The sequence below is a fragment of the Corvus hawaiiensis genome, chromosome 5, assembly GCF_020740725.1.
Source record: "Corvus hawaiiensis isolate bCorHaw1 chromosome 5, bCorHaw1.pri.cur, whole genome shotgun sequence".
Classification (NCBI taxonomy): domain Eukaryota; kingdom Metazoa; phylum Chordata; class Aves; order Passeriformes; family Corvidae; genus Corvus; species Corvus hawaiiensis.
In genome coordinates, this window is record NC_063217.1 from 1,433,487 (window position 1) to 1,457,208 (window position 23,722).

Below are 23,722 nucleotides of genomic sequence, written 5' to 3' on the forward strand. Positions count from 1 at the left end.
CAGAGAGGAGGGGGCAGGACTCGGAGCCAAGAAGGCTCTGAAAAAAATCAAAATGGACTTGTTTAAACAATGCAAAAGACAACAAAACGAGCTTTGTTCGTAGGGAAGGAGCTTTTATTGGGCAATAAAACAGCAAGAAGAGGCATTAAAATCGTTCTGCGGTAAAATAATCTGCTCGGAGGGCTGGGAGAGGGAGGCTGGGAAGTTCATCGGGATGAGGCTTCCTTCAGCTCCGGGGCCAACAGCACAGGGAGGACGTGGAGCTGCTGGAGAGAGCCCAGAGGAGGCCCCGGAGCTGCTCCAGGCCTGGAGCCCCTCTGCTCTGGAGGCAGCTGGGAGAGCTGGGAATGTTCCCCTGGAGGGGGGTCAGGGATTGGAACGGGAATTGCCTTCCCGGGAAGTGGCGGAAGGTCCTGGATTGTGGCAGTCGGGGCAGGGTTTGTTGTGACCACGGTGGTGCTGGGTTATGGGATGAGCTGCAGGATCTGAGAGGGCTTTTCCAACCTTAATCGTTCCATGTTTTTGTAGCAGAGCACTTCTTGTATGGCTTTGTGCTCCCCCAGATTTTTGCCTTCAAATCCAAACCCAATTCCTCTGGTTTTTCACGGATCAGTAAATCAGGAGCTGTGGCTGGGGGGGAGTTTAGGGCCTCTCCTTCCTCCCCTGATCCCTTGGGACTCCTGGTCCTGCTCCTGCCCTTTCCTTGGACCTGTGCTGACCTTCATCCCCCTCGGCTTCTCGAATCCCTTCCAGTTTCCCGCTGCCCTTGGCTTCCCGAGCCCTGTGACTCCCTCAGCTGTGGTGGCACTGCCATCTTCCCCAGGAGCAGTTGGCACTGGATTCCCCAATTTCCTCCTGAAGCCACTGAGGAAAGCCAGGCCCAGCACAAATCCACAAGGAAGCCCTGTTGAAAAGCTCCTCCTGGTTGAGGCCAGACGAGTCCTACGGGGGTTTGGGGTGGTTTTTGAGGAGCATTTGGATGTGGTTTGTGGGAATTCTCTGTTCTGGCTTCCCCCTGGAGCTGTGGGAATGCCCACCTGGGGTCGTTCCTGGCTGGAACCAAGGTGTTCCCAGCTGGAAAACCAGGGTTATCCTGACAAAAATGAACTTAGTGGTGCTCTGCAGCAAGTGCTTTGTTTTCTACTCGGCAATAATGGGCTATCCCTGGTATTTTGTGGAATTTTACAGCGATTGGAATGGTTTCCGTTGCGAACGGGAAATTGGATGGGGAGGGAAACGTGAGTGGAAGAGGTGTGAGGAGGACAAACCCGTGTGGCCATGCTGTGGTAATGACGAGGGCTTGTGATTGAAGATTTTAACTCTTCCAAAAAGGACAAAAAAGGGGGTTTTCTGTATTTTTGGTGTAAACAGGGACCTGTGTGGGTGACAGGGCAAAGCAGAGTGGGCTTAAATTCTGGGCTTAATTTTGAGCTTGATTTTGGGCTTAGATTTTGGGCTTAAATTCTGGATTTAAATTTTGGGCTTCAGTTCTGGGCTTTAATTCAATTCTGAGTTTAAATTTTGGATTTAAATTTTGAGCTTAAATTTTGGGCTGAAATTTTGGGCTTCAGTTCAGGCCTTAAGTGAATTCTGTTTAATTGGCAGAACGAAAACAAAAAGCGGATTCTCCTCTTGCTTTCCCTCCCCCCAGGTGACTCGAGGTGTAACCCAGCCCCTCAGTGGGGAACCTTTGGAGTGCTGGGGCTGTGTCAGAAGTGCATAAACTTCGGAATCACGAGGCTCAAACTCCTGCCAGTTCCATCCTAACCAGGCATTAATCCTGAAACTTTCTCTGCCCTTTTTTTCCGTGGAGCCTGTTGCACCACTCTTGAAGCCCTCGTTATTTTTCTGCCGTGCTCGGTGGTTAATTTGTTTATTACGAAAGTTAGACGAAGATTAAACAAACTGCTAATGCTTTTATGTAGCTTAATGAGAAGAAAATGTTTCGGAGGGACTCAAACCACTACAGAAGTTTTAAAGGGGGAAAAAAAGAAAATCTAAGTCCGCAGCAGACTCAGGAATTTGTTCCTCTGTTAATTGAAAACAAAACCCGCTCGTGTTCCGCTGTCCCCAGCTCGTCCTCCCTGCATTGTCCCAGAGCTCTTTCCTTCCGTCCCCGGAGATTTCCCTCCTCTGCATTTATTTAGGTTCCTTCTGAGCTTCGTCCTGGAGGCAGCTCTGGTTGGGAATCGAGCTGGCTCAGCCCTGCCTGATGGCATCAGGGAATGCTTTGGGGTGCACGGAGCTTAAATCCCACCCTGAGCCATCCCTGCCGTGGCAGGGACACCTCCCACTGTCCCAGGCTGCTCCAAGCAGCACTTCCCCATCCCTGCAAGTGTCCCAGGCCGGGCTGGACAGGGCTTGGAGCCACCTGGGATAGTGGGAGGTGTCCCTGGGTGCACCTGGATGGGCTTTAATGTCCCTTCCCAACCCAAACCGCTCTGGGATTGTCCCCTCCTGCCTCTGGCTGTGTCTGAAGGAGATTTCTGTGTGGGCTTGGTGTCTCTCTGAGTTTTCTCTTGGCTGTACCCCCCAAATCTCCGCTCTTCCCCCAATTTTGGCAGCTGTGAGTGGAGAAGTGGCCGAGGACACAGGGGAGTGTCCAGGGGGTGTCCAGGGCCTCGTGGGGGCTGAGCTCAGGCGGAGTCGAGGGAGGCTCTGGGGTGCCGGGGCAGGTGGGGGTGTGGGATGTTCAGCACCCACCTTGTGCTCCTCTCTGAGCCCCCCGTGCCTGCTGCCACCTGGAAAAGGGCAGAGGCGCCCGTGGATCCCCATGGGAGCGCCTGAGGGCACTGGGAATGCTCAGCTGGGGCAGGGGAGCCTGAGGGAGACTCATCGGGGTTTGCTCCTCCTGAGGGGCAGCTCCGATCTCTGGGACAGGATCCAGGGAATGGCTGGAGCTGTGCCAGGGAGGTTTTGTTGGATATCAGGGAAAGGTTCTTCCCCCAGAGGCTGCTGGGCACTGCCCAGGCTCCCCAGGGAATGGGCACGGCCCCGAGGCTGCCGGAGCTCCAGGAGCGTTTGGGCAGCGCTGCCAGGGATGCCCAGGGTGGGGCTGTTGGGGGGTCTGTGCAGGAACAGGAGCTGGGCTGGATGATCCCTGTGGATCTCAGGATATTCCATGACTTTATGACCCCTGGCACAGCCAGATCTTCGTCTGGGACATCCCATTTTTAATGGTTTGGCTGCTCCCTCTGCTCCAGCTTTGGTTTGCCCCTATTTTGGGGGATGAACTTTGCACGTGGGAGCTCCTGATCCATTTGTGGCTTTCCTGGAAAGATTTTTCCAGTTTGACCTTTCAGAAAAAGAAAAAATAAAAACCAAAACCAAAGTGGATTTTTAACAGATGCTGAAATTGTGAAACTAAACAATCCAATCCGAGGGATTTTGAAGTCCTCCTCGATGTTTAGTGAGTGCACTTAAAAACCCTAAACCAGAGCGCTCTGTCGGAGAGCAGAGGCTGCGGGGGGAGAATTCCAGCCTGCTCCACAATTCCCAGATAAGTGCCTGCAGGACAGCCCTTCTGCCTCAGACTTTTTTAATCAAAAGCCTTTTTGTGGAGGAGCTTTTCTGACCAGCAATTTTTAATTTTTATTTTTTTATGGCAAAGAAGGAGAAAAAAGAGAAATAAAACCCAAAAAGCAGCCTCCAGGATGGTTTTGTGTAGCTCAGTCCCAGCCTTAAAACCAACAGAGGGATCAGCCCAAACTGAGCTTAATCCTTGTTTTCTTGCTCCTTGCTGTATCTTTGGGTTGTGCTGTCGGGGTTATGGACGCCCAGAAACACGAGTGGCAGCTAATTCTCCTTTTGGAGCGGTTTCTGGGCGTCACCCTCGGTGCCTCCAGAATTCCTGGCTGCTCCAGGGGAGTTCCGTGGAGTTCCAGGCTGTGTTGGGTGTTCGGAGATGTCCCTAGAGCAGCGTGGGGATGGGAGTGAGGGAGCTGGGAATCCAGAGCAAGGCAGGAAGAGGGAATGTCCCAGGTGTGGGAAATCTGGGAGAAATACGGAACAAAGGGGCTCAGCCAGTGGATCTGCAGAGCCCTGGCAGTGCCAGCGGGGTGACGCTGCTCCCCTGGCCAGCATTTGGGATCACCAGGAGGGTTTTCCCAGACTGGTGTCGGCTGAGGAAATTGGATCCATACCAGAGCCAGGGTGGGAAGTAGTGTGGAAGGTGGTGATGGTGGAATTTGGGGTTTCGGGGTTTGTTCTTGGCACCGTCAAACTGAGTGTTTAACGTGGTTTGTTTGGAGCTGGGAGTCACCACGGCGTTCCCGTGGGACGATGTTCCAGAGCCAGAACCATCCCAAAGTGCTGCAGGGTCCATCCTGCAGCTTTGGAGCGTTGGATCTGGGGCTGGCCTGGCTGTTCCCTGCTCCCTCATGTTCTGGAGGGAGATGGAGGTGGAGGAGGCTGGTTCTGCCTGGGAACGGGATCCTGGAGGAGCAGCAGAGCTCAGGAGGGAATGGCCAGGGCTCGTTTTCCCTTGGGAAGAGGATCCAGGATGAGTGGAGAGCTCAGGAGGGAATGTCCAGGGCTGGTTTTCCCTGGAAAAGGGATCCAGGATGAGTGGAGAGCTCAGGAGAGAATGTCCAGGGCTGGTTTTCCCTGGAAAAGGGATCCAGGATGAGTGGAGAGCTCAGGAGGGAATGTCCAGGGCTGGTTTTCCCTGGAAAAGGGATCCAGGATGAGTGGAGAGCTCAGGAGGGAATGTCCAGGGCCTGTTTAGGGCTGGTGTTTTCTTCCTGCCTGACACTAATTTATTTTTTCCACACTAAAGTTTGGCTAAAAAAGAATAAAATAATAGAATTTCTGATAAAAACCGGGTTTTACTCATCAGGCCTTTACATCCGAGCTTTGCCACCTCCACAGGGAATTTTTCCTGGACATTTTAAGTACTTTTGAGAATTTTCCCCCCTCCTCCCCCAATCAGATGTAAATCCCGAATTTCCCTGTGCACACCAACACGTCAGTACTGCTGCGGGTTTTTTTGTTTTAATTTATCCCTGAATGCAAGCACAGCTCATCCACCTTTCGTTTTCATCGGAATTCCCATCTTTGGGCTGAGAATCCTTCGGAATCATTTGGGGAGGCCCTGCTAAGAGGCCGTGCAGCACTAGGTGGCACTCGGGCTCCAAATTTCAGATCCCACCCGCCAGAACTCCACGAAACTTTGAGGCAAACCCACGAGCATCGCTCCAGTGGTGCCTCTCCTGGAATCTGAGGAGGTTTTATCTCTTTTTTTCCACCTTTAGACCAACCAGGAGGAGGCAGTGTCCTCGCCATCGCCTGCTCCGGGTGTCTGGGTTCTTTTACACCGACTTTAAAGAGGTTTTAAAATTGTGGCATTTTTGTTTTGCCACTGAGAGCATTTTCCTGAACCTGCAGAGCTGAAACGGCCTGGGCAGGTCTGAAAGAATAAAAATTAAATAGATTTTCTCCAGCTTTTACTCTGTCTTGGTAATTTTCCCTATTTCTTTGAGGCCTCTGTGGGTTGCAGGGATGGGATTCTCCAAAGGGAGCGGTGAGCATGGATCTCTCAGGAAAAAGGATTTCCTGTGTCCAGCTGGATTCCTGGAGTTCTGATTCTTTCTGGAATGCTGCTTCTCGCTGCTGTGATTCATAATTTTTAGTATTTTGTTCTTCCAGCTTGGTCAGCTCTGTCATTCCCGTCTTTTCTCTCTAAAGGCTGCCTGGAATCTGCTATATCCCTAATTTGGCCTTAGTATCTGACACAAGCTCAGCTCCACAAACCTCACTCCAGACTTAACTCTTGGACTGGGAGGGAATTCAGGTTTAGGAGCCAAAACTCCCCAAAGGCAGGGCCAGGGGTGGGATTGCCACGATGCATTGCAAATATCCATATTTGCTGTAAAAAACCAGGAAAGCAACCCCAGAAATCCCAGCGTGTGGCCCGATCCCTCTGCCTCCTGGGGAGACATTTGAAGGAGAGAAATTTGGTTTTAACTTCCATCCTTCTGTTTGGTTTGAAGCTGAGGGAGGGCAGGGATGGATGGGATGTTGGGAAGGAATTGCTGGCTGGGAGGGTGGGGAGGGGCTGGGCTGGAATTGCCAGAGCAGCTGGGGCTGCCCCTGGATCCCTGGGAATGTCCAAGGCCAGGCTGGACACTGGGGCTTGGATCCAGCTGGGATAGCGGGAGGCGTCCCTGCCCATGGAATGGGATGGGATTTAAGGTCCCTTGCAATCCAAACCATCCTGGCATTCCATGATTTACCACTCCTGGTCACTGGATGTGGATAACTTGGACTGAGGTGTCCCCAGCAGCTCTGTTGGTCTTTTATCAACAGGGGTTAAAACTGTGCTGGCAGAATTTGGGGTGTGGAGGGAACAGGATTTTGGCAGCTGTGGAGATCCTGTTTTCCATTGTCCCTTTTACCCTCGGAGCCCAAAGAGCACCCAGAGGCTTCTCCAGGCGGGATTTCTGGACAGGGGGGTCAGAGGTGGCTCAACTCAAAGACAAACCTTTGTTTCAGGTGCTCCTGGCCTGTTCTGGTCTCTGAGGGAACACCAAAATGGTGGGAAAAGGAAAAGAAAAGTTGGAATAGAAACATTTCAGGCCTGGTTTGTCTCTCAGGGAACACCAACCTGGTGGGAAAAGGAAAAGAAGGGTGGAAAGAAACATTTCAGGCCCAGCTTGGCCTGTTCTGGTCTCTGAGGGAACACCAAAACGGTGGGAAAAGGAAAAGAAACTTGGAATAGAAAGGTTTTTAAACGCAGCTTTGGTGCCTGGTTTATGACCCGTCCCTTCATCCCAGGAGGGCTTTTTTGGGGCGGGATTTGGGCCGCTGAGCAGCGCTGTGTCCCCGCAGGTCCGTGTACGATGGCGAGGAGCACGGGCGCTTCATGGAGAAGTTGGAGGCGCGGATCCGCAACCACGACCGGGAGATCGAGAAGATGTGCAACTTCCACTACCAGGGCTTCGTGGATTCCATCACCGAGCTGCTCAAGGTCCGGGGGGAAGCCCAGAAACTCAAGGTGAGGGAATTTCCTGGCCTGAGCCTGCCCTGGGCAGCTCTTTTTAGGTGACCCCTCCGGAGCAGGGGGTGAGGTGGCCCAACCTCAGCCGCTCTGGGATTCTCTGGAACCGCCTGAATCTTTTCTCCTTTGGCCCAGAGCATTTCTAATTAAAGAAATTAAAAATAGAAATATTTATCCTAATTCTTCCTGGAGCCATGGGTTGGTCGTTGAAAATGTAATAATTATTAGGGCAAGCTGGAGCGGCGTGGTGCGTTAAAAGCATCAGAGAACTTAGAGCCAAGCCCGTTTAATTAGGAAAAGTGCTTTTCCTCATGGACCTTATCCCAGTTTCTTGAGCTAAAATAGGTCTTGTGGCCTTTAAAACTGTGCAGGAAGATGAGGGAGAGTGGGATTTACCCAGATCTTGGCAGAGTGTGTGTAGTAATGTGTGGAAAAAGCCACTTGTAGGATGATAGTGTGGAACAGGGGTGGCTTCAGGGGAGGAAAAGGGACCAGGAGGTTGGAGGTGTTCGGGGTCAGGTGGAATTGGGGTTTAAGCTTGGTTCCTGTGCCTTAAAATACCAATATTCCGTAATTTGGGGGCACACCAGTGTGAAAACCTTCCTGGTTTTCCTCCACAACTCCAAAGAGGGCAGGGAGAGGCAGCTGGGCCGTCCCTTCCTGCAGGAGCGAGGTGGGACCTGGGTTGGAAATCCAAAATCCCTCCCAGAAGAGTCACTTGGTGAGTGGGGCTGAGTCCTGGGGCTCCCACAAAGTTGTGGGGAACCAGCACTGGGAGATTTTCCAGTGGAGTGGGGCCTGTCCTGTTGGGAAGGACCTTCCTGGTGTTCCAGGAGTGTGGGAGACCCTTCAGTGAGCTCTGGAAAAGCTGAAGTTCTAAAACATGAGGGAAAACCTCAGAAAAAGCAAATTTTCTGGAAAAGAAGGAAGAGCTCGAGGTCAGGGTGCTGCTTGCTGCTTTTAACACATTTATTTACTGATTTCAAGCTACCTGGGGCATTTCCCAGCAGGATTCTAACTTCACACATCCCCAAGAAGGGCTTTGCTCTCAGGAACACCTTCCTGAGGGATGTCCTGAGGAGAATTCACCCAGCAGTTTGTTGCAGGATGAGTCCATTGGAATTACCATGAAATAAGTCCTTTTTTATTTTTTTCCCCTCTTTTTTTTTTTTTTTCCTTTTTTTTTTTTCCTAAGCCATTGTTTTCCAGCCAAGAATTCCACATTGTTTGCTCGGAGCTGGTTCCCATTCTGCCAGCAGCCCCTTTGTTGGTGGCTCACTGTGAAGTCCATCCCTGTCCCCTCAGGATCTCTCTTGATTTCCAGGCCTATGTGATCCATAAAACAGCACATGGCAAAAACATCCCCAGAAAGTCCTGGAGCCCTCTTTGTGAGGCTTTCCCTTGGGAATCATCTGTGGATCCAGTGGTGAGAGTGGGTTTGGTTCCAGCCATTCATCCTCTATTTGATCTCAGGCTTTTCTCAGTAGAGCTGGGCTTTGAACCCGTGAGGAAGCAGCAATGAAAGCAGGGCCCTCCCTGCTCGGAGCCTTCTCTCGTGTGCTCCTGGCTCGGGGCTGTTCTGTAGGATTTGGTTTTTGCAGCAACGTCCCCGTTGTTGTTTCAGGAGCGCTCAGCTCGACGTGGATGTGTCACCTTCTCTCACTCGTGTGTCACGCAGCCCCGGGGCTCTCAGGGTGCCTCTGGGTGCCCCCAAATGAACTCAAACCCCATCAGAACCTCACCACTGCATCTTCTGCCCCGTTTTTCCCTAAATAGGCCAAGCTCTGGGTTGGGAACTTGATCTCCTTGAGCAGGAGTTGGCTGAACACGAGCTCGGGGTGCCCAGGTGGGCACGAGGCCGATGGAGGCCAGTGGCCCCTGGGCTGTGCCAGCTCTGGGGTGGCAGCAGGGCCAGGGCAGTGCCCGTCCCTGTGCTGGCACTGCTGGGGCACCTCCAGTGCTGGGGGCAGCTCTGGAGAGACCCTGAGGGGCTGGAGCTGTCCGGGGAGGGGAACGGGGCTGGGAAGGGGCTGGAGAATTCCTGAGGGAGCTGGAAAGGGGCTCAGGCTGGAGCAAAGGAGGCTCAGGGGGGACCTTGTGGCTCTGCACAAGTCCCTGACAGGAGGGGGCAGCCGGGGGGGTCGGGCTCTGCTGGCAGGGAACAGGGACAGGAGGAGAGGGAACGGCCTCAGGCTGGGCCAGGGCAGGCTCAGGGTGGACAGCAGCAGGAATTTCCCCATGGAAAGGGTGCTCAGGCCTTGGCAGGGACTGCCCAGGGAGGTTTGGAGTCCCCATCCCTGGAGGGATTTCGGAGCCCTGTGGATGTGGCCCTTGGGGATGTGGGGCAGTGCTGGCCTGGGCAGTGCTGGGGATGGTTGGACTCTGTGATCTTTCCCAACCATGATGATTTTGGGATTCTGTGACCAGCAGAGGAGCTCCCCTGCCATTACATGGACAGAATGATGGGATGTTGGGAAGGAATTGCTGGTTGGGAGGGTGGGGAGGGGCTGGGCTGGAATTGCCAGAGCAGCTGGGGCTGCCCCTGGATCCCTGGCAGTGCCCAAGGCCAGGCTGGACACTGGGGCTTGGATCCAGCTGGGATAGTGGGAGGTGTCCCTGCCCATGGAATGGGTGGGATGGGTGAGATTTAAGGTTGCTTCCCACCCAACCCATTCCCAGATTCTCCGACTCAGCTGTGTCATTCCTGATGGATTTTCATCCCACCTCATCCAGTGTTATCCCATGTAGGGCTGTCCTTCCCTCTCCAGCAATCTCAGGTCACGTGGCTGCAAAGTCCTTTTTAATTCTAGAGCTTTTTGAGCTGTCAGGCATAAACCAGAGATTCTTCCTCCGTAATTTCACAGAACCCCAGAATGATTCAGGTTGGAAAACCCCTCTGAGCCCATGGAGTCCAACCATCCCCAGCACTGCCCCTGTCCGCACGAGCCACATCCATGGCTTTAAATCCCTCAGGGATGGAGACTCCTCCCCTGCCCTGGGCAGCTGTGCCAGGCCTGGACAGCCCTTTCCAGGAAGGAATTTTCCCTCCTATGTCGGGAAGAGAGCTGGGAGCAGTTCCTGGCACTTCCTGAGTTTCCACCAGGAAGGATCGCGCCGGTGGCTGTCCCTTCCCTCGGGAGTGGAAGTCACTGCGAGGGACAGGGATGGATCCAGAGCAGGGGCCATTCCCAGGACTCCTTTGCTCCTCTCTCCCAGCATTTTCCCCCTCTGGAATGATCCCACAGGACTCTCGGAGCCCCCAGCTGCACGTTCTGGGTGTGTGAGTGAAGGAACAGCTTGGCTGTCCCACAGATCCCTGGAGTGCTCCCGGTGCCTCATCCCTCCCATCCGTGCCACCTGTCTGTCCCCCTCTGGGTGTCTGGCCTGGATTAGCAAATCCCCGCTCTGCTAAGCCCAGCTTGGCTGCTCGGGGTCTGTGTAAATAATCATCCCTGTTTTAATCCAGGCCTGCAGACTTTCAGAACAAACCCAAACACAACCCCTGCCCCCTGAAAACCCGGAGCGTGCAGGGATCCGCTCTCTCCCTGCTTTTTCCTGGAGCTGGGATTGCTGTGTAATTTCAACAGAGAACTCCTCCAGCCTCGGCATTATTTTAGGAGTGGTTTTAAATTACCCGACACGGATTCCTTTCTCCTGGTGGGATTTTCAGGATCTGAGCAAATCAAATAATCTTTGGAAGAGATGCTGGGCTCCCGCTCGTAAAAGCTCCATACATCGTAAAGGAAATGAGCAGGTTTTGGGGAGGGCAGGGAGCCAGGAGAGCTGCAGCTACTGCAGGAGGGGGAGGGATGGGATGCAGATGCTGGAGGGAAGCAGTGTGAGGGGAAATCATGGATAACTCCTCTCCTTGAATCCTGGGAAGCTCCAAAAGCAGCGTGGCTGCTGTGGGAATTGAAGGGAGCTTGTGGGGTTTGAGGGTTCTGCTGCTGGGAGCACCACAAACCTTCCTGGTGGAAGCTGGAAAATCGTGGTTGCCTGGGATCTTTTCCAATGGGGAAAAAACCAAACGGATCCTGAATCCATTTTATGTGGATGAATCCAAGGTTCCCCTTCTGTCCGACCTGGTGAGCTCAAAAAGGAGGGAGGTTGTGGGATCATGGAGCTGTTCAGGTTGGAGAAGGTGTTGGAGATCATCGAGTCCAGCCACCACTGTGTTCCCACTAAACCCCATCCCCGAGGCCTGCATCCACACGGATTTGAATCCTTCCAGGGATGGGAATTCCGCTGCCTCTTTGGGCAGTCCCTGCCAGGCCTGGACAGCCCTTTCCAAGAGGAATATTCCCAATATCCACCCTGAGCCTGCCCTGGCCCAGCCTGAGGCCGTTCCCTCTCCTCCTGTCCCTGTTCCCTGGGAACAGATCCCAAATCCCCCCTGGCTGCCTCCTCCTGTCAGGGAATTCCAGAGAGAGGGAAAAGATCCCTCTGGATCCTCCTTTGCTCCAGCCTGAGCCCCTTTCCCAGCTCCCTCAGGAATTCTCCAGCCCCTTCCCAGCTCCCTCAGCTGCTCCCCACTGGATTCCTGCTCCAGGATGGTTTTTCCTTCCCAATCCCCCTTGGAGCTGCTCCTGCTCCTCCTCCTCCATCCGCATCCTGCTGGGGATCGGGAGAGCCCCCCGGGGCCGTTCCTTCCCTGGGGTGAACTTCGTTAAAAATTCCTCATTTCCATGGTTATTCCAAAGGAAGCGAAGCTCTCAGGTGGATTTCTGAGATCTCACACTCCTCAAAGCCCTGGGAGGGCTCTGGTTCCCAGCTCGTGGTGTTTTCCAAGCTCTGGGAAAGCTTCTGCTTCCAGAACGAGCAGAACTCCGGGAAACAGGCAGGAATTAGTTCCTGAAATGGGGCAGAAATCCAGCAGCAGCTCCCAGTGCGTGGAGAGCCGGGATCAGACCCGAAGCCTCTTACAGGGACGAGCCTGGAAATGAACACTTCCAGCTTCGGGAGCGGCACAAGGAATATTCTGGGGGGAAAAAAAGGGGTTTTATGGCATGGGAACCTCGGAGTGATGGGAGGCACCTGAACCCTGAGCAGTCCTGCCGGATTTCCCTTGGAATTGCTGCTTTGCTGGAGATCTGGAGCTGGGAATGTTGGCTGGGAAGTTTGCGTTGGTTTTTCCAGCTGTCCCGGGGTTTACAGCCCTTCCCTGCCTGACCCCAGGGGAATTCCCAAAGGCCTCTTCCCACTTGTTGGTTAAATCATGGGAGAGCTCCTGATTTTCCATCCCGATGAGCCCCAAAATCCCCTTTGTTCTCCTGTGGGTCCCACTGGGGCTGGGAAGGGCTGGGCTCTTCCCACTCCAGGGAATCCTCAGGTTTGCCAAGTGGGAAATTTTCCAGTTCTGAGCCCCAGCTTGATGGGATGATCCAGCACAGAGGTTTTTATCCCAGGTGTATAAATAATTCCTTCTTACACCAGCCAGGGGCAAGGATCCAGAGGGAGATGAAGATCCAAAGGAAGTTTATAGGGATTCCTATAAATATAAATAATTATTTCTAGGGAAAGCTCCTGGTAAGGAATCCTTTCCTGCTGGGATACGAAGGAGTTAAAACCTAAATTTATTTGGTGATGGAGAAGGGAATTAATTCCTCCCCCAATCAAGTGGAACAGCTTTTGGATCACAATCCAGTCTGGATCCATGAAAACTCCAGCATTTTGAGGCTTCCACGCCTCTGAACTCCCGCTGCCTTTCCCTTTTCTCCAGTGGCAAGGAGGAAAATCCCTGGATTCGTCCCCCGGTGGCAGTGGCCGTTAACTCAGCAATAAACAGCTTTTCCATGGAATGGGAGCCGTGGGGAGGGGTGGTGTTTATGGACACTTTGTTTCGGTGGGAAAAACATTGTCCTGATTTATGGGGTGTGCTTTGTGTTCTTCCCAATATTCCTGCAGAACCAAGTGACGGACACCAACCGGAAGCTGCAGAACGAAGGGAAAGAAGTAAGTGATGCATCCAGTCCTGGAATTACAGCCGGGATTGGGATGGGAGGGACATAAAAACCATTTATCCCACCCCTGCCATGGGCAGGGACACCTTCTGCTCTCCCAGGCTCCTCCAAGCCCCATCCAACCTGGCCTCGTGTCCTTGTTTTCCCCTCTCCCACATCCCCAGGTTTCTCTCTTGGAGCATTGAGGAATCCCTGTTGGCTTGGGATGAGAATTCCCCATCCAGCCTGGCCTTGTATCCATGTTTTCCCCTTTTCCACATCCCAGGTTTTCCTGGTGGAGCCTGAGCGCTGGAAAATCCTGTTAGCTTGGGATGAGGAGAATTCCCCATCCAGCCTGGCCTCGTGTCCTTGGTTTTCCCTTTTCTACATCCCCAGGTTTTTCTGTTGGAATCCGAGCACTGGAAAATCCCTGTTAGCTTGGAATGGTGAGAATTCCCAGTCCAACCCAAGTATCCATGGCTTCCCCTTGTCCACATCCCAGGATTTTCTGGTGGAGCCTGAGCCCTGAGAAATCCCCGCTAGCTTTGGGATGCGGCGAATCCCCTGGGAGCGAGCAGCCACATCCTGCCTTTGGGAACCAGAAATCTTGGAAGCGGTGCCTCCAATAGGAGGGGGAGATAATGTTTGGAATCCACGGGACGCGCTCCAAGGCTGCTTCGATGCCTTTGGTTTTGCTGCTCCCTCTGCTGAAATTCAGGGAATTCAGGGACATTCCTGCCACTTGCTGGAAGCCGCTTACCAGAGCAGGATTTGGGATGGACACCACGGGCGTGTGCTGATCCTAACGGAGCTTCTCCCGTTTTCCCAAGCTGATCCTTGCCATGGAGGAGCTGAAGCAGTGCCGGCTGCAGCAGAGGAACATCTCGGCCACGGTCGATAAACTCACGCTGTGTCTTCCCGGTGAGGAATCTCCCCTCGTTCCTCCTTTTTGGAGCTCTTCCTTTGAATTCCCAACTTTTGCTTCCTTCCGGAGCTGTTTGTTTGAATTCCCGACTCTCTGCTGTGTGCTGCTGTCTCAGAGCCGTGTTTTCCTTCTTTTCCCAGTGCTGGAGATGTACAGCAAGCTGCGGGAGCAGATGAAATCCAAGAGGTAAATCTGCTCTGAACTGGGGTTTTATGGGAAGAATCCAAGGAATTGTTTGGTGCTGGATAATTTCAGGAGCTTCCCAGCAGTTCAAAACCAGCCTTTCCAGGTTAAATTCCCTGGGTTTTGGCTGGTTTTCCTCACGGTCCTGCTCAGCCTCCTGCGGGACAGCCGAGAGTTGGGATGGCAGCGGGCTCAGGTTTTGGGATGAATTCCTTGTTTCCTCATGGAAGCTCAGCACTGCTGTGTGTGCAATCAGTGCGTGTTATCAGCTACATTTTATTCCGTGAATGCCGTAATCCTAATCCCGATAGGATCGGAGAGATTCCAGGGAATGTGGGTGGGATCCAAACAGCTGGGAACAGCAGGATGGTGGAAGCTGGGAGAAACCTGAAAACTTCTTTGGCTGTAGAGATAATTCCTCAGTAATTCGGGAGTGCTGGGCTGTAAATCCAGGAGTTTCCCACCCCGCATCTGCTGGGGATGCCGAGGGATGAAAATCTGGGATGTTGGCAGGAATCCTGGTTTGTTTGAGTGGCATGGAGCGATTTTGAAGCCCCAGAGGTGGCCAACTGGGCACGGAGCAGCTGCTGGAAGGGGGAAGGCGCGGCTCCAGCTGCATGCCAGGCTGGAAAAGCGGCCCCATCCCTGCTCCGTGCCTGCCCCGCAGCGTGGAGCAGCTGGATGTTCGGGAGAAGGGATGGGATTTGTTCCCGCCCTGCTGGGCGTGGGGTGAGCAGATGAGGTGACCCCTCGGAGGCGCCTGGGAGGGCTTTGGGGGCTCCTTGAGCTGTTCCAGAGCTCCTGGCTCTTCCTGGGGCACTCCAGGGCAGGGATGGGTTCTCCAAGCATTCCGGGGAGCAGCGAGGGGCTGATCTGCTGAGAGATGTGTGGTGGGAGTGGAGCTGATCCCTGGGAATTCCCCCGCAGGAAATCCACACGCTGCTCCACCCCCTCCCTCTGGACGGCATTCCCGGGGTTTGCTGCTCAGAATGGCGTCGCTGTTTTCCCTCCCTTGTTGAGATTGGTTCATTCAGAAACGAATCCAAGCTGGAAGCCACGTTTAAGGAATATCGGGAGCCTTGGCCAGTTTTTTTCCGGTTTTCTTTGTCTGGATTTGATGGCTCCATTCACCACACACGGCCCAAGATATTCCATGTTTTTCATCTGCTCCAGGTCTCACTTGGATCATTCCAGGGTGGCAGCCAGGGCTTGGGTTTGGGATTGACTGGGTTTGGGTTTGGGGCAATAAACTCCAGAGCCAGGAGGAACTGGGGGATGTTCATGAACCAGCTCGGGATTTTCCAAATGGAGAATCCATGGCCATGGGATGGAGGCGGGGAAGGAGTGTGGGCTGATCCCAGAGGAATGATTGGGATGGAGAGGGAGGATTTCTCTGCCATTGGCCTGAAATTAAGGAAGGGACAGAAAGAGCCTTTTTCCCATGGCTGAGATGTGTGGAAAATACTGGGGAACCCCAAAATTTCTGGCTCCAGGGATTCCTCCTGGTCCTGCAGGGCTCTGGAGGGATCAGACCCTTTAATTGACCTTGTCCTGGCTCTGTCTTGGGGTCTCCAAGCAGTGAGAAATGGAATCATAAAATCATGGAATGGTTTGGGTTGGAAGAGACCCCAAAGATCACCTAATTCCACACTTCCCACCATCCCAGGTGGATCCAAGCCCCAGTGTCCAGCCTGGCCTTGGACATTCCCAGGGATCCAGGGGCAGCCCCAGCTGCTCTGGCAATTCCAGCCCAGCCCCTCCCCACCCTCCCAGCCAGCAATTCCTTCCCAACATCCCAGCCCAAGCTCCCCTTTCCCACTGGGAAGCCATTCCCTGCCTCCTGGCACTACAATTCCCAACAGAAATTCCCTCTCCAGCTTCCTTGCAGGCCTGGATGCTCCATGAGAATGCTCGTGCATCCACTGGGAACGTTCATCCTGCTTGGAGCTGAGCAATGCCCAGCAGGAGCGGGGAAACAACCCCAAAAGGCCCCTCTGAGCCCGGATTTTATCAAAATCCTGCTTTTCCCCCTCAGCTCCCGGGGACACGGAGCTGGGAGAGAGCTCAGCTCCCCTCTGGGAGCTGCTCTGGGGGGGTTTGTGTAGGGAATGGGACCGGAGAATTCCTGGAAAGGTAAATCCCTGGTGGGTGCTCATCCCTCTGGGTGGATCCCTGGCTCCCTGCTCGTTCCCAGGTTTCTCTGCAGAGGCTTTGATTTGAATCCTTGGTCACACCTTGCCCACTGGGAACCCCCCCAGTCAGGGGTGAATCCATCGGTGTTGGGAATGGGGCTGAAAGAATTCCCGGCACTTCAGGCGGGAATTATCCTGAATGGAATATGAATGGCAGGGTTTGCAATGGTGTTCCTGTGGTTTTTTATGACCAAAGACTGCTTCTCCCCCAAAATTCCAGGTGGAATTTTGCCCAGGATTTCTCCGAGGCTGTGTGAGCTGAAATTCCCTTGATTCCCCCTCAAAGTGGCTGACATGAGATTTATTGATCATAAATCTGTTTATTTGATTATAGAATATATAACATTTATTACACAGTGTTGGTTTATTCTGTTGTTAAACCCTATTAACCCTTCCTGGGTGGTTCCCTTTTGGTCACTTCTGACCAGGTCTGTGGTCAGGACAGGAGGATGGTCTTGAATCTTATATCGTCATCCAGGGTGGCTCCACATCCCAGGAAATGGCAAATCCTATGGATTCCCACTTTCCAGAGGGAAAAGACGGAAGGGCATTTGAGACAAATGAATTTCTCGGCTCAATTTCCCATCTGAAATTCACTTTCATGCAGAAAAGGGGGATCGAACTGAATGGGGCATGACCAACAATAAAAAGGAATTCGTTATCCATCGGATTCCTGCATTTTGAGAAGTATAAAATATTCATTTTGGGATGGAGAAATGAATTATTCCAACAGGGAGAAGGGCATGGATCCAACAGCTGATGGGGAGGCAGGGGCTGATGGATCTGTTGGATCCCTGATCTGAGGTTTGGATCCAGGCTTTTCCCCTCCAAATAAAAAACCCTTTGGGCGGGAAGTGGTTTTGATGTGGTGTTTAGGAGGGGGGAAGTGGGATCAGATCCCGGAATCCCCAGGGAAAGGGAGCTGAGCTTGCACCTCCAGGCTCTTTACAAGGTCTGTGTCGGCAGCAGATCTTGGGTGTTAATTAATTAATTAATTAATTATTAACCGATGAGTCAGGCGCTGGTTGATCAGCCTGCAGGATTTGTGGGATGTTCCCAGCTCCAGGATTTCGTCTCCCTGTCAGGGGTTGCCACCCTGGGCTGGTGGAAGCCCAGGCAGGGGATGGGCGTGCAGGTCCCCGTGGTTCCGTGGTCCCCTGGAGCTGAGTCGTGTCGGATAACTTCCAACCCCTCCACGTTCCGGAGGGAATGGGATGGGGCTGGGGCTGCTCCTGACCTTTTCCTGCTCTCCCAGGCACTACCCAGCGCTGAAGACCCTGGAGCACCTGGAGCACACGTTCCTGCCCCAGGTGAGCCACTACCGCTTCTGCAAGGTCATGGTGGACAACATCCCGCGGCTGCGCGAGGAGATCAAGGAGCTCTCCATGTCCGACCTCAAGGACTTCCTGGAGAGCATCCGCAAGCACTCGGACAAGATCGGCGAGACGGCCATGAAGCAGGTGGGATGGGGGGGATGGCAGCGGCCGCTTTTCGGGAAGAGCTTGGAGGATCGGTCGTGTGGAAGTTCTGCTTTTCCAGCCCGAGGCAGTGGGTTGAGTTTGGAATTCTGTTGCTGGGTGAGGAGTGGTTGGTTCTCCATGGTTACTCCTGGAGTTTTATCCTGGTTTTTAGACCGTTGGGAAGTGATGATCCGTTGTGTCATTGCCTTCTCCCAGCTGGGGTTTTCCGTGGTTTCTTGGCAGTCCCGAGGTGCATAACTCCATTTTCCACTCGTATTTTCCACTCCTATCTTCCACTTCCCTGCGCAGGGAGTTGGTGCTACTGGGAGACCTGGAGACACCAGGCTGATTTCCCAGTTTTGGGATAAAAAAGTAGGAGTTTGTGCACTGAATTTGATTTATTTTGCATCCTAAAGTGGTTTTAAATCCCAGCTAAGCCTGGCTTGTGGCTCCCTTGCCTTTTCCCGTGGCTGATTCTGTACAGGGTGAGCTGATGAACTGAACATCCCCGGCTGTGCCTTAAACCAGGATTTGCCTTTCCCGCTCCTGCTGGGTGTTTGGCTCTCAGTTCCTCTCATCCCAAAGCTCTGCGATTGCTCCTGGGAAGGGCTTTGCTGGAGTGCAGGAGCCGTGAGCTGTCACCTGCCCTGGGCAGTGAAACCCTTCCCCGGTGGTGGCGGATGCTGATTTATGGGAAGGACTTGGCTGGAATTTTCCAGGAGCTGCTGGAGTTCTGCTGCTGTGTTTGTGGGCACAGACGAGTTCGGTTTTGTGTCTTACAGCCCCCAGCCTTTCTGTGGCAGGATGGAACTGGGGGATTTTATGAGTTAATTTGATTCCCCGTGTTTCAGTGCCTTTTTTATCTTCCCAGCTCCTTCCTGGGTTTTTTTGGGATAGCCAAGCCAGTCTTTCCTTGTGGGATGGAGCTGTGGGGAGGGGCCAGCTGGCACCTGAGAGCTCAGCAAACTTGTTAATTCAGACTGACCTTCCTGAAACCCCTCCCAATCCAGATGTGGAGCCAGATGTGCCCAGTGGTGATGGCTGGGAGGGCTCCAGGTGCTGGATTTACCTGAGGCAGCGATTTCTGGAGCAGAATTCCATACAAAAATACTCCTCGTGTTCCTTGGGGCAGGCAGAGCTTTGGGAAGATCCTTCCTTGGTCCCTGGGGCTGGGAAGGAACAGGAATTCCATTTCTCTTTGGTGCCCAATTAACACAATGAGCACTTTATTTAATGAAGTCATTTTTTTATCCTCTGAAGGATATTTATTGATTTTAGGGACATCACAGGGTGCTGGTGTTGTCTGGTAATTTCCAGTTCCAGGAATTCCGGGAGAGGATTCCAATCTCCTGGCACTGTGCTGGTGGATGTGATGGGTGAGGAGGGATGTGCACATCCAGCCACGTTTCCATGGATTTTAGGTGATCAATTTGGAGAAATTTCCATCCTTTCAGGCACCTTTTTTGCTGTTCTGGTTGGAGAAACTTCTCTAGGTTTGTGTTTCCGTCCCTTCCCTATCCACAGTGCTGCTCTTCCCGTTCTTCCCGTCCCTCCTGCTCCCAGGGCTCCGTTCCTTCTCCATCTCTTGCACTGAGGGAAGGAATCCTGTGGCTTCTCCCGGTGTTTTCCCATCAATTCCAGCCCTTCCTCCTCCTCCTCCTCCTGATATTCTCACCTGCAGAACCAGGACAGGCTCTGGGGGAGCTGAGGATTGGCTGCTCCTGCCCTGCCTGAATTCGGGAATGGGGGCAGCGAGTGGGACCAGCCTGGAATGAGGGGTCACTAAAATTCCCTGGAAATAATGGGGGGAAGTTGGTTCTTCATCCTGTGGGAGACAGAGCTGGGGAGAAACTCGTGCATGATTTTCCTGGAATCATGGCATGGTTTGGAATGGAATGGAATGGAAGGGACCTTAAAGTTCATCTCATCCCACCTCATCCATGGGCAGGGACAGCTCCCACTATCCCAGCTGGATCCAAGCCCCAGTGTCCAGCCTGGCCTTGGACATTCCCAGGGATCCAGGGGCAGCCCCAGCTGCTCTGGCAATTCCAGCCCAGCCCCTCGCCACCCTCCCAGCCAGCAATTCCTTCCCAACATCCCAGCCCAAGCTCCCCTTTCCCACTGGGAAGCCATTCCCTGCCTCCTGGCCCTCCAGGCCTTGGCCCCAGTCCCTCTGCAGCTCTCCTGGAGCCCCTTGTCTTCAATTTGCCTGTGGATAATACAGGGAATTTTGCATCTTCCAGCTTCTCCAAATCCCCGCTTCCTGCTGTTCTATGGGAGCGATGTGCAGGCTTCAGGAGGGTTTTCCTTCGCCCTTTGTGGGAGCAGAGTTATCTCCAGGTTGGACTCAGTGTGGATTAGGAGGGAGCTCCATGTGCCACTTGCCCTTGGGAAATCCCAGGAGTGATCCTGGGACTGGAGCAAGGTGCTGTGTCCATCCTGCAGCTCCGTGGGGGGGAAGGAGGAGCAGCTGGAGCTTCGGAGCTGCCGCTGTGCGGGGTCGCTCGGTGTCCCCTGGGCGCAGGGCGTCCCTCCCAGTACCACCAGTACGGTGGCTGGGGTCGCTGGGTGTTTTCCCTGGACCTGCTGGCCGGGATGTGGATGGGAGCTCTGGGAAGGAGCGGAGCTGGCAGGAGGCCTGGAGAGCCGGGGAGCCGCGATTGGCAGCTCCGTGCATTCGGTTTAAATTAGGATCATATAAATTCCTTTAAAATTGTTTGATTTCACCAGCGGGAACGGAGGAGGCCTCGCTACAATGGGAGAGGAAATGGGGTTTTTGTAACATTACAAATCTGAGGCTGCCGCTGACAAGGGCTGAACATTTCATTTTGTGATAATCAGCAGGATCTGGCCAGCAGCGCTCGGAGCCGTGGCCACGCTCCCGGGAACGGGGGAGCTCCCAGCCCCTCCTGGGATGGACTCAGTGAGGCATTCCCGGGGTCTCACAGGGGAACCTCAGCGCTCCCTGTCCCGCCCAGGAGCTCTCCCGGACTCCTTCCCTCCTGGGTTTTATCCCAATCTGAGCTTTATTACCTAAATTCCGGGGGAATTCGCCGCGTTCCAAATCTTGTTCTTAATTACCCGGCCTGGAGCGGATGAAAGGAGCTGCACACGCTTGAACTCCACGTGGACTTTGGCCCCGTGAACCTGCGTGTGTGTTTGGGTTTTGGTGGGGTTTTTTACAGGGCTCTGAGCTCGGGGCTGGCCGGGCCTGAATTACATCCCGTTAACACGTGCTGATATCCGGGCCGGCCTCGTTATCTCGCTCCGCGGCCGGAATGTGCCGGGCATGCGGAGGATGGGGATGGTGCTGCTGCGAGCCAGGGGCCGAAAGCAGCCCAGGCAAGAGGCAGTCGGGGATGCGGTGCTGGGGACAGCCAGAAGAGTCAGCTCTGCCTTTCCGGAGGGGCAGGAAAAGCAGGAGTTTATTTATGGGAATCACCGGGATGCTGCAGTGGCAGAGCTGGGCTTGGGTAGGTGGGGATCTCGGTTGGGACAGGTTGATCCAGGATGGATTGGGACAAGTTGATCCCAGTGGGAGTTGGGACAGGTTGATCAAGGAGGAATTTTTTGATAGGTTGATCCAGTGGGAGTTGGGACAGGTTGATCCAGGATGAATTTTTGGATAGGTTGATCCAATGGGAGTTGTAATAGGTTGGTCCAGTAGGAATTGGGACAGGTTGATCCAGGACGAAATGGGACAGGTTGATCCAGTGGGAGTTTGGACAGGCTAATCCAGGAGGAATTTTTGGACAGGCTGATCCAGTAGGAGGTGGGACCGGCTGATCCAGGAGGAATTGGAACAGGTTGATCCAGCAGTGGGAGTCGGAACAGCTGGAATTGCAGCTGTGCTGGTGGAAGGGGATGTTTCATCCTCGTGCCACCAGGTGAGGTTGGGTCAGGGCATTTTCCCTCCTTAGCAGCCTGGAGATGGGAATGGATTGGGAAGGGCTTTAAAGATGATCCCATCCCACCCCATGCCATGGGCAGGGACAGCTCCCACCATCCCAGGCTGCTCCAAGCCCCAGTGTCCAGCCTGGCCTTGGGCACTGCCAGGGATCCAGGGGCAGCCCCAGCTGCTCTGGGCAACAGAAGCGGATGTGAACACGGAGGCACTGCTCGGATTTTGGTGGGAATGCCGTGCTGGCTGTCACCTGGGGGGGATGGGGCTCCTCAGGGCATGGATGGACTCCATGGAACAAGAGCTGTGTGTGAAATCCGGGATGCAGATCCAGGTTTGGATCTCTTCCCTCGCCTCCCACCCCATCCCTGCAGCTCAGAGATCAGGGAGAGCCACTGAAGGATCATCCCAAGGATTTTAGGGATGTCTGGATTTCGATTGAATTCAGACCCCGAGTTCCCTGGGTTTATGGGGGGATGGAAGTTCCCTTGGGTGTTTGCTCGGTGCCCCTGGTAACTCTTCCAAATGGAACTGGGTTTGACGTGGATCTTTCCCAGGAGTCCTGGGAGTGGCTCCGTGTGGAGTCCTGAGCATCTGTCGGTTGTTTTTCAATTCCAAAGCCACCTTTAATCCATTGGTTTGGTAATGAAATGTGCCACCGTGGCATTTTCTTCACGATTAAATGAAAATTGGCGTTTTATAAAAATCTGCCTCGTGCCCAAGCTGCCCTTCCTGCTGCTCTGCCACAAATCCATGGAAAAAACGGGGGTGAGCTCCAGCTCCCGGAGCCTTCTTCCTTGGCAAACTGCACTTTCGAGGTTGGGTGCCAGGATGGGATTTCGCAGCAGCGGCTCCTGTCCTGCCCAGCAGTGCTGGCTCTGGGCCGCTCCATCTGCTCCGTCCGGGTGAGCTCTTCTGGGATTTCTCCACAGGGATGCTGGCACTGGTGGGATTACACAGGTGTGATGGAGAGCTGGGGCTCTGGGATTCCCGGGATTCCTGTGGAGCACAGCGGGGCAACGTGGGGCAGCTCCAGGCTGCTGGGTGGGCTCAGGAGCACCTGAGGGGTGCAGGGGTGGGGTGAGAGGGTGCAGAATCCAGGGGGAGGGAGTGGGGGATGAGGAGGGAATGAGGGATGGGAAGGGGATGAGGGATGGGAAGGGCAGCAGAGCCCTCAGGATCTGGAGGTTGCCCAGGACAAAGCCCTTGGCCAGGAGCTGCTGCTCCAATGCTGTCCCGACGCTCCAGGCCAGCCTGATTCCCGGCCCCCAGTGGGAACATCTCCCACGCTGGGCAGGGATCCCACCCCTGGAGCCCTGAGCCAGCTGCAGCAGCTGCTGCACACCCTGGAGCATCCCCTCGGAGGTGGCTGTGCCCGGGCTGTGGAGCGCGAGGGACTCGGAGCGGTTTCCTGGGAATGCTGGGGATCGGTGGGACGTGGCACGCGGAGATTCCATTGGGAAATCCTGGCCCTCCCTGGGTTCTGTTTGAACACAACCCCATTTCCCTGCCCGCTTCCAGAGCCACAGGAGCCAGCGCTTCCCGACATTCCGGGCGACACAGGGACACTTCCCTCTCTCCACACACTGCCCCGTGGCCTTTTGACGGCCCAGAAAAGCGTTCCAAAAATGCACTTTGGCTTGTGTTCCCGATTATCCTCATCCCTGGCATTTCTGGGCTCTGGGTAGCCCTGGGCAGCACAGCTGGAATTGTCGTTTGGGGTCCGCTGGATCCCGGTGCCTTTCCCGGGACGTCGCCACTCCGGCAGCATTCCCTGCTCTCCAGAGGTCACGGAGCCCTGGCTGGGATTTGTGTCCCTGCCACGTGGGCTGGCTGTGCCCGTGCCAAGGCTGGGCTCAGCCGGAGCCTCTGGAAGCTCCTGCTCCACGGGGGCCGGGATTTATCCTGCCCTGGGACTTCCAGAGGCACCCTCGGAGCTGAACTTCCTGCTGGTTCCCGTTCCGGGGGTTTGCCTTAACAAGCCAAAATCAGGCTGGTTATTAAAAGAAGGGAATTTTCCCGGCTTGAATGCAGCAGGAGAGCCTTTGGAGAGGTCGCTCCGGCGGCTGGGAGGATTTCCACAGCGGGCTGGGGATAATGGGATGGGGGGTTCTGCTCCTGGGCA

The 23,722-nt window shown here is 54.2% G+C and overlaps 1 protein-coding gene across 8 annotated transcripts in view; it reads left to right on the forward strand.

Annotated features, from left to right (window-relative positions):
- Positions 1–23,722, forward strand: part of EXOC6B (exocyst complex component 6B) — a 271,080-nt gene that overhangs the window by 30,750 nt on the left and 216,608 nt on the right. For all 8 annotated transcript variants that reach the window (XM_048303538.1, XM_048303540.1, XM_048303539.1 and 5 more), the window contains exons 2-6: positions 6,829–6,994; positions 12,902–12,949; positions 13,767–13,857; positions 14,002–14,047; positions 17,492–17,696. In XM_048303538.1, the coding sequence (XP_048159495.1) occupies positions 6,829–6,994; positions 12,902–12,949; positions 13,767–13,857; positions 14,002–14,047; positions 17,492–17,696 (556 nt within the window). The remainder of the gene's footprint in view (positions 1–6,828; positions 6,995–12,901; positions 12,950–13,766; positions 13,858–14,001; positions 14,048–17,491; positions 17,697–23,722) is intronic.